The sequence below is a fragment of the Prosopis cineraria genome, unplaced genomic scaffold (assembly GCF_029017545.1).
Source record: "Prosopis cineraria cultivar Desert tree isolate PC_DT_omini unplaced genomic scaffold, ASM2901754v1 PC3, whole genome shotgun sequence".
Taxonomy (NCBI): domain Eukaryota; kingdom Viridiplantae; phylum Streptophyta; class Magnoliopsida; order Fabales; family Fabaceae; genus Prosopis; species Prosopis cineraria.
In genome coordinates, this window is record NW_026555334.1 from 287,727 (window position 1) to 301,516 (window position 13,790).

The following is a 13,790-nucleotide window of genomic DNA, read 5'->3' on the forward strand; positions in this document are numbered from 1 at the left end:
GGAATCAAACTCCGGTCATATATATGTTCAAGGAACCCGGATATCTGTGCCACATCTTATTGGCTTCTCAACTCAGTTTTTAACAAACATGTTTTTACCCCTCTAGAAGCCGAACTATTCTCACGTCAAAAGTATGTTTTAACCAAAACCATAAAGATTTCCAAGGATATAAACTTGGAGACGACAGCTTATAAAGGACCCTTAAATTGTTTCTCGTGTGTGATTGTGAGTGAGAGAGAGAGAGAGAGGCAGGCTAGAGAGGAGGGAGAAATAGTACAGACACATGCATATTATACATATATATATATATATAGACCGTGTTGCAAATATATTCATATAGTATAATTGCAAACGCTTATTCATTACATGTAAAACAGACACGTTATTACATTGCTCATGCTGATACTCTCCCCATCATACTAGGTCTCTCATCTCAGCTAGAGCAAACAAAGAAAGCATCCAGCTAGCATTCCCTGGCCAGAATCACACGCGAGCGAGCGAGCGAGCGAGAGAGAGAGAGAGAGACGTATGTGGAATTAAAAGAGATTCGATTTTCATGGATTAGGCGGGCCCACGTTGACCTTCTTGATCACAAGCCCTCCCTTCCATTTACCACTCCACACTTCATAGAGTCCAAAGTAGATCTTTTTTTCTTCGTTAGTGTCACGCACTTCCACATCAACCGAAATCTTGCTGGCGTCGTTATTCAGAGTGGTCTCCGAGTACTGGTACTGGCCCTTCCTGCCCACCTTGGCCATCACCAGAACCGGACTTCCGGTCCACCCGAAGGCGTCCGGCTTCAGCTGCACTTCGAAAGTCACTCGGTACTTGCCTTTGGGAACTTCCACCGAACCTGATACGTCTAGCCATGATACTTGTATCAGTGTCGCGTTCCCATGCGGATCCTTCCTGAAAATTCATTCATTTCATGAAATTTATTTCCTTAAAAAGAGAGACGATTGGGATAGTTAGGTAAAATATGATAATTATTTTTTAATTCAGGGGACTTTGCTTGATTTTTTTTTTTGTGAAATGACATATTTGTTCCTCTTTTAAATTTTTCACTGAAATCCAACAACAAAGATTTAATTACTATTTTCTTTTGAAAAATGACTACTTTTTTTTTTTTAGAAAATGATTGATTAGAATAGAATAACAAATTATAAGTTGTTCTAGATGTATTTTTTTGTTAGTTACTATTTTCTTTTTGAAAAATGACTACTTTTTTATAAAAATGATTAGAATGGAATAGCAAACTATGAGTAACTTTGTGTAAACTTTTTTATTAGTGAAGTTTAACAACTAAAAATCAGCTATTACTTTTTTTTGAAAAATAAGTACTTTTTTTTGAAAATATAACTAACACGGAATAACAAATTATAAGATATGAAGGTTGTGAATATTTTTCTGTCGGTCCCTATTAATTATGATTTGATGTTTTATAAAAGAAAAAGTTAATAGAATAAGAAAAATAATTCAATACGATACTCACTCAAGGTTCCAATATCGAGGGTCGTCTCCCCAAACAATGTTGAGTCCCTTTGGCCAAATCTCCCATTTATTATCAGCAATCTGCATTGTTAATTTTACAATATCCATCAGTGCATGCATGCATAATATAATTCATTAATTATAATCTCCCATCTAAATGTTAGGGCTACTACTCTCCCCATATTTTCTTAATAATATGCATCTTCTTATGTTTTTATTTTCAAGAATACATAATTTTCTCTCAACTAGAGTAAGACTACTCAAAAATCTTTCATTGATTTTGTTCAAATTATACAATTTTCTTTCTCGTTTTAAATACAAACAAAGAGAGAACGCACCTGGGTCATTTCAATAAAAACTAGGGAAGATTTATCTTATTTACTCTTAGAATAATATATATATATATATATATATAATCAGCATGCAAGTATACATATATACTTACCTTGTTTGCCAAGTTCGGTTCTGCGATGTGATGAGGCTTCTTCATGTTGAAACCAGCACTGTATATGTGACCTAGCTCCTTCCTTCCTTCTTCTTTTTCCTCTTTCTTGTTTCTTGTAAATTCAAAGCTCTTTGTCTTCTTTCACTTCGTCAACCTGTGCTTTCTTTTTTTGGATGATGAATGAAATTTGATGGAAGTTCATGCAGCGAATTAGGTTTTTATAGGGTTGATGAGGAAGAGAATAATGTGTTTCATCACAACGCCAAGAATAAAGTTGCTGTCTTGCACGTAAAAAAAGAGAGAGAATATATTTTTAACAAGACATACAACTTGACAACAAAGGAATCCAATCCCTAAGTGACGTCCACTTTTCAATAAATGAAGGTTCCTTTTCTTTATACCAAAGTTTAGGATTAATAGAGAGTTGTGATGCAAAAATACGTATAAATATAATTTCAACTTTGATTATTAAACCAAAAGTTTTAATAAATAGATTTCAATACTAGTTGTGTACTTGTGTCTAATTGATCCGGATCTCCTCTAACTATGAAGTTCATGCAATTGAAGATAAGACAATAATGAATCTCAATTGACAAGTATAACCTACCATTGTGTGTCGTGATAATTACAAATAATATTAATACACTAATGTTATGTTTGAATTGGTAGGAATTTATATTTGGACCAAATCCATTATTATTTGAATACATAAAATTTATGGATTTGGATTTGATTCAAATCCAAATAATTTTATTTTTATTACAATTCCTTATAGAAGATCAAATTCCCAATCTACCTTAGTTATTTTAAATATTAACTATCGTTTTTTTTCCCCGTTTAATTTTAAACCTCTTCCTCTTCCCGTCCCACCGTCCTCATTATATCCATGCTTTGAAGGTTTGAATTGAAATAAAAGATTAGTAAATTTAAATTTTTTATACTACTCAAACAAATGCCTCATATAAAGTTAATATTTAGTTGTAGGGATTTTTTTCTCCTAAATAAGTGATTAGAGGTTCGGTTTTCCTTGGTAGGAATATTTGCCTTCAGCATTCAATACTTTGAAAGAAATCAGGCTTCGTTGATATAAGAGGATAATTATTTTTGTCATTCACATTTTTATTGGAACTCATGCGATTCTTCAAGCCTTTAACTATTATAATTAATCCTTAAAACCAAGGGCTGAGAAAAAAAGAAAATATTAAATTAATATTGAATTGTAACGCTCATATTTATTCTCAAATATTATTTTTATATTTATTTTTTTAAATGTACATACCCTTCTGGTTGAGTGATGCGCATTACATAGAAATATTCGCAGATATCTTCTTCAAGGAGAAATTCGCTTTCTCTTAGGCCACTAGAATTTTATCTTTCTGCATCGACACATGTGATCATTCATATAATGTAGAATTGTTTTTCTCCATGGAATCAACTTTACCAACATCAACCACGAATCTCTCTCAATGCTGTAACTGTTAGTATAGCAAATTTCTTTAAAATTTTAGATTAATTAAAAAAAGAAAGAAATATTCATATGCCATTCCTATGTATCAATTGCAAATTCACAGCATATGATATAGTATATAAGAACATGGTGTCTATTGGTCATTCAAACCAATTAATTTTAGTCGACGACTATATATGGCTTTACTTATTCAGTGCATTGTATAAGCTGTACGTGGGATGATTCAATGTATGATGAGTTAATGCAATGCTTAGTTTAGTTGAATGCAAATCGTTGTATAAATTATATAAATATGAATTAGTTTTGGAAAAATAAAAAAAATTAATAACTCTAATTTTATTTGTTAATATCTCCTTCAAAGTAATTGAGAAAAATGAAAAAGTTTTTCTCAATTAAATTATTACATATACAAGAGTTGAAATTTAAACATCTAACCATTTATTAAGGAACAAGAGCTGCCACCACTCACGCTAAATTTAATTAGTTATTTTACTTATTTAATTTGCTAATATATTGTTACATTATGTGTACTATTCTCATAACATTCTCATGCCAACTCGATGGATCCCAACACGTGAACATGTGTCAGTGCAATTATGTGCGAGTGTGTAAAATTTGGCAAGTGAAACGTGTCATTATTATCTCTATATCTTTAGATCACAACAATATCATAACCATGTTTTAAATATTTTGAAGATTTGAATATTATGCGACTCATCACATTTTGTTATTATCACTACTTGAGCTATATATATATATATATATATATTTCCTGATGGCACATCACAATCATTCTTATCACCGTTCTTGCGCCTCGTAACATGCCATATCAATCGATAATAATCATATTAAATTTAAGTATATATCATCATAGCAGTAGCATGTCGATTAATAGCATCTCTTAATTCTCATATTTATTTGTTAATATTTATTGTTATATCATACTATTATGAGTACTATTAATTATCATCACTTCTTCATACCAACCCCATCCATTCATGCAGTCTGTGCACCTAGACATATGAACCCAATGATAGGTCTGATTCAATAGATTGGTAGAAAAATAATCAATTAAAGCATCATTTCTGGATCGAGGATACAATTTAAAAAACAGAGGCAGGTTTGCAAGTAGTACAAATGACGTGTCTATAGGCCATTCAAATCCAATTTTTAATACCGTTGGGCTTAATACTTTCTAGATTGATTAAATAAAAAACTGGTCTAGAAGAGTTCCTTTTCAGAACTTTCTAAACCGGTTTAAAATGTCGAAAAAAAAAATTTAACTGATTCCATAACTGATTTGAAAAGTCATCTTTTTACGGGGTTTAAAAATCATTTTTTCTGTACCATTGATAGAACTTACCTCTGTTTCTATCTTTAGATCACTCTATTATCACAATCATGTTTTCCTTTTCTTTTCTTTTTTAAAAAACATTATGAGGATTTGAATCTTGAATACTTATTCTTTTCACTTGAGTTATTATTGATCACCATTCATCTACCATGTGAAATATATACTATATATCAATAATCATATAAAATAAAAGAATATATCATATTAACTTACGATATATAAAATATCTTAATTACATCACTTTAACTCTCATATTTATTTCTTATTATTATATATACTGGTATTATATTGTGAGTATATTATTAATTAATTATCACCAACTCTTGATAGCAATTCGATCCAACCAAGTAAATTTATATATGCAATTAGAAATATATTAGCACTGCCAGTTACTTCGTGCTTTCGAGGTTTATTTCAGTGCTTGTAAACTTCGTGACACGAGCTCGATCACTGAATGGCATCCAAAAACAAACAAAAAAAAAAAAAAGAAAAAAGAAAAGGAAATATATTAGCACAAACTTCTACCTAAGTATATCTATATAGATCACTGCAATATCACAATCATTTTTAAATATAATTTAAATCTATCCTTATCACTATGAGCTATTTTAATTAAGATGGCCAAATACCACACCTTTTTTTTTTGGGTAAATAGATACCACACATTTACCACGATTATTCACCATCACCATTCATGTAAAATACGATCGACAATCATATTAAGCAAGGGTATCAAAATAACTCACACTAGAACATCTTAATTACATATATAAACAAATAAAATAATTATATTTCTCCCATTAAAAAGTGTAAGGAATTGTTAACCAAACTGCACGTACTCTCAATAAATTAGTTAACTATTTTCAAACTTACAATATCTTTTTATATTTACCTTTATGTAATAGAGTATTTTTCTTAGAAATAAATATTAAATAATTTATTTATTTAGGGTGTTAAAAAACACGTTAGTTATACATTAAAACATTAAAAATACTTTATATTTTTAACATTTAACCCCTCAAAAAAAATGCTTTACATAGCATTTGGATTGATGAATTTGAAATTTTTTATTTGAAATATTGCATTTCAAATATCACATTTGAAATTCATATATTTAAAATTTTTCATTTGGATAATTTAAAAATTTCAAATGAAAAGGAAAGATGAGCTGAAATTTGAAACGAAAATGAAAAAATTAAAAATAATGTGAGTTTACTTTTATTTTTTAATCGATAAGAAATAAGAAACAATACAAGAGTCATATAGGTATTAATAGTTAAAACATGAGGAGAACAAGATGTCTAAAGTTATTAAAATTTTAAATGACTAGTATCAAAAGAATTTGAAATTATAAAAGAATTATAATCTAAAATAGAATTGGTCTAAATTCATAAATTTTTTTATATCTAAATGAAAGATTTGATTTAAATATAAATTCTCTTTAATCCAAATACACTGTTATTATTATTTTTAAGTGAGAGAGTTGATTCAAGAAGCTGCTGGTTGATTGGAAGAAATCAGGAGCCTGAAAATCGTTTTGACTTTTTTCTGCAGAAAACGGATTCGAATAAAGTTGATCATAGGCTCCGGCATCTTCTTGATCCTATCCTATCAAACCCCGATGGCCACAAATTAACATTCAGACGATGTTGACAAATGACATTAACTGATGTATTCCAGAAACTCAAACGCGTGCATAGAATCAGATTTCACGGACAGCCTCAGCTTTATTATTCCTTTCTTCTACTTCTTCATCTTCAGATCCTTTTTCCATTGCTCTTCAATCTCTGGTGCGGCAAAAGTGGTGAACTGCCCGTTGGTTATGACATGGAAAATATTCCGAGATAATCACTAAGAACTCTATGGAATCAACTTTTACCGACATCAACCAAGAACCCCATTGATTAGAGTCGTATGTTTTCATAGTTAAAGTTCATTTTTTAGATTCCTATATAAAAAATAAAAAAATTCCTCTTTTAGATTAATGAAAAGTGAAATATTCATACACACACATATAAGTTTGTCGGTGTAGTTCTCTTGTCAATGTGATTAAATAAGTCGTTTGAAGTTTATTAATTTAATTTTAATTTGAGGAGTAATTATGTGTTTACCAAGTAGTAAATTTGCTTAATTCAATTCCCGTTAGCAAGTAGCAACTAGTTGCAAGGGACTAACTTTTTGCCCTCAATATCTCAAAGAAAATTTTTTGTATTATCAGTGGGGTTTACTTATTATGCTAAAAGAAATAAGAACTTCAAGACATTCCAAATCTAGAAATTTTAGGTCTCGTTCCTCTCAGAACTTCAATCCTCAAATGGAATAACACTATTAACTTGTTAATCATTAGTGACAAAAGGAGGTGGAACCAGCAAGGGTTATGGCCCCTAATTTTTTAAAATTTTCTTTATATTATATAAGTGTTACATATTTTCGGCTATCCTAAAATTTATAAAAACTTCATAGTATATATATTTTTTAATCTTGACTCTCTTATTCTTATATCCTAAATCTGCCCTGTTAATCATAACTTCAACTTTTATTTCTATCTATTTTTCAGTCGAAAAAGGAAAAAAGACATTATTCAATGAATTTGTGTGCGCATGTGGCGGACATTAGCCAAACTACTAATTATATTTATATATTCTTAAGAGTGTGTGGGTGTATTCTCTTCCTCGATATTCTAATGATATCTGACGAACATCAGATATTATTGAAAAGTTGAATTTAAATTCGTGTATTCTTTTTCATGTTTTTTTATTTGTCAAGTTTAAAGGCAGAAATGGTAATGAGAAAACCCAGATGGAAATAGTAATTTCTAGTAGGCACAATATGATTATTATTGTAAAAGCATTATTTGCGAAATTATTATCCACCCCTGTAGGAGGAGAACTACAGAGGCCCCATAGTAAAAACATAACGACACCATAGTCCCATGAGATTCATAAATGATACAAATTAAAATTTCCAAATCTCTAAACTGTAAATAAGTTTTCGCATGCAGTTACAAAAATACCTTTAATTCTTTAAAAAAAAACAAAAAGTAACCTCTTGAATTCCAAACTATAGTGAAGGATGATGATGGTGGGATAGTAGGATTTGACTTCATAACCTCTTGAATTTCAAAAGATAATGTAGTCACTAGACTACTAATGTCAATTGATTTGTGTATGCAAAATATTTATTAGTCTCCAAAGTTTTTAATAAAGAATTATAAATATTAATTTTAAAAAGTTAGTTCTCAATTTGATATACTAAAATTGTAAATTTTAGTAAGACACTTGTCAATGGAGTAATTGACAAAAGTATAAGCAACCTCTTTTTGGTATGCAAATAACTAATAAATTTCACAAGACTAGTTATCAGTTTCTACTGCTCAAGTTCTGAATTTTAATAGGACGGTTGTTAATTTAATTATAAAAAAGGTTAAAATTAATCAAACTAGATATATACACTATTATTTTGTATATATAAGTAAAATGATATTAATGATTTTGAGCTACATTACCTTCTGAGATTCAAGAGATCATGAGTTTAAATTTTACCATAACTGTCCTTCACAATATTTCACTCACCGCCGATGTCCAATCGGCAAATAGTGATGAGACTCCAGTGATTGGGGGTAGTGGCTTCAGCATCAACCACCATGTTGAATGAGAATTTTTTTTTTAAGAATCAATAGAATTTTTGTAACGGCATGCAAAAACTTATTTACAATTTAGAGAATTAGAATTTTGTGTCATGTCATGTGTAGAATTCATGGGACTGTTGTGTAATTATGTTTCTATTGTGGGACACCAATGTACTTCTTGTTATTTATGACTTAATTATCACTAATATAACGTACTAAATATTTCACGTTTTTTTTTTGAACCATGTATATTCTTATATAAATTATATATATGAGTTGCACATTGTTCATTAACTTGTTATAAATTTTATATCCAAGGATGGCTGAGAAGGGAAGGATCACGAGGCTGGACCCTCCCGGGCTTGGCTTGGAATGTGAATAACGGCGCTTATGTGAAGTTTTGGAAGGACACGTTGGTTATCAGATTTCGATAGTTTGGACTTCGGAGAATTATGTCATGGCGGCTTTACCCGATGGCTTGCAGATCTAGTCGTGGACACCTGTAGATGGAGGTGAGGTCTAGTCACGTTGAGTCCCCCCCCCCCTCCTTTTCTCTTTGAAATCTGCCTATTTTAATTCATTTGCTGGGAACACTTAATTCGAATACATGCATATATCTGGCCAAAAAAAAAAAAACAAAGAAATAATATATACATATATAGATGCTAGTGGTTGAATTGTAAAGAATGGAATACTAAATACTTTCATCTCACCTCTATTGTCATCAGAAGGAAAAGAAACCATATCTTATTTTTTAAAGCTGATGATGATACTTGGATTTAGGACCACAATACTCTGAAAAACATGGTTGCTTCTTACTTTGACAATCTCTTTAAGAAAGATTCTCATGAAAGACCCAAACTTATTAGAGATAAGAGCTTTCCACCTCTCTCTTCCATTCAACTCCAATCCATCCATAGGGAGGTGACTAAAGAGGAGAATAAGACTGCTACCTTTGATATTAGAGCCTTTAAGGCTCTAGGCCATTATGGTATCAATGCTGGTTTCATTTACACTTATTGAAATGACCTTAAAAACAGCATTTTTAAACTTATTAAAAAGGTCTTCATTAATTCAAATACCATTGGTGAGATGAATGATACTTTCATTATACTCATTCCTAAAATCAAAAACCCGACTTGCATGAAGGACTTTCGACCTATATCTTTTTGCAATGTTAGCTACAAAATAATTACCAAAATCCTCTCCAACCGCTTACGTCAGTGTATGAACAATCTTACTAGGGATTCTCAGTGTAGTTTTATCCAAGGTCAGTAGAGTAGTGACAATATCATTATCGCTCAAGAAATTATTCACTTCATGAGAAACAAAATCAAGAATAAAGGTTTTTATGGCTCTTAAAGTTGACCTTAACAAAGCTTTTGATAGACTTTCATGGAATTTCATCGATGATACTCTACATTCTATCGAGTTGAATAACCATTTTAAAAAATTAATTAGAGTCACCATCTCTACTTCTCATGTGAGAGTTCTTTAGAATGTTGAACCAACAAACAAATTCTCTCCCTCTCGTGGCATTAGACAAGGAGATCTTCTATCTCTTTATTTATTTATCCTTTGCATTGAACATCTTAGTCATTGTATTCTCAATTCTATTGATAAAAATGAATAGAAGTTAATTAGACTTACAACTAATGTGCCTCCAATTTCTCTCTCTCTTTTTTTTTTTGCTAGTGATCTATTACTCTTTGCATAGGCTTCCATTAACCAAGCTATGATTATTCAACAATGCCTCTCTAATTTTTGTAATGCTTTGGCCAAAAAGTCAACATTGGGAAATCAAAGCTCTTTTGTTCTAGAAATGTTAACATTAATAGAGCTACTCATATCAATTTTGAATTGGGAATTCCTCTCACATGAAACCTTGGCAAATATCTTGGCATTCCTCTAATACATGAAAGGGCATCCAAGCTGACCTTTGCTCCTTTATTTGACAAAACTGGCTCTCGCCTTACTAATTAGAGAAATCATTTTCTCAACATCGTAGGCAAAGCTAGGCAAAGCTGTCCTTATTAATTATATTCTCTTGGCCATCCCTAGCTATATCATGCAGACCATGCTACTGCTTAATAATGTTTTGGTTGAACTTGAAAGAAGCTCTAGAAATTTTTTTTGGGACACTTCTGACGAGCACAAAAAAATCCATCTTTTTTCTTGGGTTTGTGTTACTATGGAAAAATATAATAGAGGTCTCAACATTAAAAATCTTAAGCCTCAAAATATTGCCTTCATCATGAAACTTTGCTGGGATCTTATCACTTAACCAAATCGCCTATGGGTCAGGATCCTCCATGAAAAATATAAATGTCTTAATCCCATTCCTATGGTATACAAACCTAGTTCAACCACCTAATCCTCATAGAGATGATGATGTCCTAGTTTAGAGACCTTTCTTTAATGGGAACTTCTCTGTCAAATCTGCTATCAAGGCTATGGTCTCTTAAAAGGAACAAACCAATTTCAATATTTGGATTAGGATTTAGAAGGGGCCTACTTATGAAAAAATTAAGTACTTCCTTTGAAAATCTGCTTGGAACAGACTCCAAATTAACTCCATTTATATTGAAGGGAGTACTCATTGTCAATGAACTTGTACTTTTGGATGCAACCCTCCTGACTTTTCTATTCATATTCTAAGAGATTACAAAAAAGCTCGTAATGTTTGGATTGAACTTGTGAAACATTCAAAACTTATTACTTTCTTCTCCATTTCTATGCAGGATTAGACACCTTAGAATGTGAAAGTTAAGGCCAGCAACCTAAACACAAGAAGGATCCCTTAGTAGAGGCTTTTCGCTCAAGTCTGTTGGAACATTTGGAAGGCACATTGCAAAAAAGATCTACTTAGAGGATATCAACCAGGACATTGACATTGCCTTCTCTAATACCTAGCAAGTTGTCAATAACATGAGGGTCCAATCAAGAGCTAACATCTTTAACTATGATGGCAAAAGATTAGAGACACAATGGAGACCTCTAAATCTAAGTTGGATCCGTCTTGACATCGACGGAGCTATCGACTCCAATAGAGTTGTAGCCTACAGTGGAATCATGCGTAATGACCAAGGTAATTGGATTAAGAGATTCTCGAAATACCTTGACTACCAACCTAGCAACACAACAGAACTTTTGACCATTTTAGAAGGACTTCAACTTTATTAGTATCATACCCTAAATGTTTAAAGTGTGACCTGTTGTAATACAAGAAAACTTATATTCCATAAGGTCAAACTCATATAATATATAATGTTTTAATTACCCAATCTTATCATATAATCATCATTTGTATTAAACAAATACTAGTAGTAATAAAATATTTAAGCTTGCTATAAAAATTTTGATAAAATCTCCCCTGTAAGTTAGACTACCTGAAATATCTACAACCTGTCAAAAGAATATCCAAGCATCATTTAGAGTTCTACTCTGATATAGTTTATATGTACATATAATCCAAAATGGGATTCTGCCAATAGGATTCATAGAGCGATTCTAGAGCAAAAACAAAATATTTAAATATTTACATTAATCTATAATGTGAATGGAGTAACAAAAAAACTTCTTGTCTTAAGGAGTCCCATGAGATCTACTAAAAAGCAAGTTCACTTCTACTATCTAAATACCAAAATTTTTTTAACAAATAACGTCCCTAAATAATAATAATAATAATAATAATAATAATAATAATAATAATAATAATAATAATAATAAATAAGATGATCATGAACATATAAAACAAGAAATAAGTAACTAATCTATTTATCAATGGTATTAGAAAATAACTACACAATTTATCTTTAATAATTAAGTAACAGAAATAGAAAAGAAAAAATAAAGAATCATAATCAACAAATTAGGAATATGACTTTTATATAAAACAAATAATAAAAATACAATTCATAAGAACAAAAATATAACTTGAAAAACTTATTTTTCTATTAGGATTTAAACAAAATGAAAAACATGCATGAATATAAAGTCCATGAGGGTAAGTAAGATTTGGCATAACTAGAAGCCACAAAAAACAAGCGCAAGCATAATGCTTACCAATAACAAGCATGGATTATATCCACAAAATTTCATCTTCCCTTCCACATGTCTTGGCCGATACACAGGGTAGCACCTCCAATGTACCCTACTAGCTAAGTGTGCCATAGCACATCAAGGGCTAACAAAAATATCGTTAACAACTAGCATTTTGTATTCAGTCCCATAAAATATTTATAGCATGCATGGAGTCTAAAAATCCTTATAGTTCAAATTACCTTTTAATTTGCAAAGTATAAATGATTTTTTTTCATTAGTAATTTATCTAGCCCATATATGTATTATACTTTTGAGAAAAATAAAATACCCTGAGAATAATTACATAAATAAACTTAAATAATATACATGATATATATTTTAAATCAACTTAATTATAAAGGTATAATAGAAAAATTTATTTAGAATAAATGAAAAATAAAATTAGAAAAGACCATTACTTCTAATTATTGGGAAACATTATTTACTTATCTAATGTATCACCTAGTTTCAAAATTTCCTTTTTATAGCTTCAATCAATTTTTTTTCATTCTTCTAATGATCCTATCAAATATAATAAAATTTTAACATATTTCCTACAAATTAAACAAACTTTCTTGCTATAGTAATATAACCATAATCAATTTAAACAAGTCAAAGGACATTCTTCATCATCTTTTAAGTCTTCAAATTTGTCATATCATTTTAACCTAACTAATTGTATTATTAAAATATAATTCTCTTTTAAACTTTTCTACAAACACCTAACATGCATTTACCTTTCGAATTACTCAATTAAACTTCTAAACCTTCAAATCTCCTGCCCGTGCATTTTCAAACCCAAGTTCCACAAGAAAATAACTCTAATTTTAACAATAATAATTAATTTTATTTTTTACAGTGATTATAAATACCCAAATGAAACTAGCTAACAAAATACACCCTTAAAGTTTAAATCACAGCTTGATTAAACCTTAGCAACAATCAAATTCAAGCTTCAAATAGGATTAGAGAGCAAGATATTAGAGAGGCAACTTTCAATTTTTGCTACAATTCTAAATACATGCACACGGATGAGCATCGTAAAAGAAGGAAGAGAGCTTTCAAAAACACTTACACTAAATCAAGCTAGAGGAAGGGAAAATGGGAGACTGAGCATAGGCAATAGGACAAAGATGGCTCGAACAAAGAAGGAAAAAGCTTTTGGCGGTGCCGCTACAACAGACGGCGAGGAAAGAAGAAGATTGACAACTAAAAACTTGGAAGAGGGAGAAGACTAGTGGACTTCCATAGCAGCAACGGCCGACGCACCTTCGTTCACCGGCCGCGGGTGGATTGACGAGGAGAAATGAAGGAGGAAGAC

General features: G+C 30.8%; 1 protein-coding gene across 1 annotated transcript; it reads right to left on the reverse strand.

Annotated features, from left to right (window-relative positions):
- Positions 1 to 290: 290 nt before the first annotated feature.
- On the reverse strand, positions 291 to 2,125 carry LOC129306677 (protein PHLOEM PROTEIN 2-LIKE A9-like). The gene is made up of 3 exons (XM_054947383.1): positions 1,937 to 2,125; positions 1,493 to 1,572; positions 291 to 909 (listed from the first exon to the last, which is right to left on the reverse strand). The coding sequence occupies exons 1-3, from the start codon at positions 1,979 to 1,981 to the stop codon at positions 555 to 557; spliced, it is 480 nt and encodes a 159-aa protein (XP_054803358.1). The 5' UTR covers positions 1,982 to 2,125; the 3' UTR covers positions 291 to 554.
- Between the last annotated feature and the right edge of the window lie 11,665 nt (positions 2,126 to 13,790).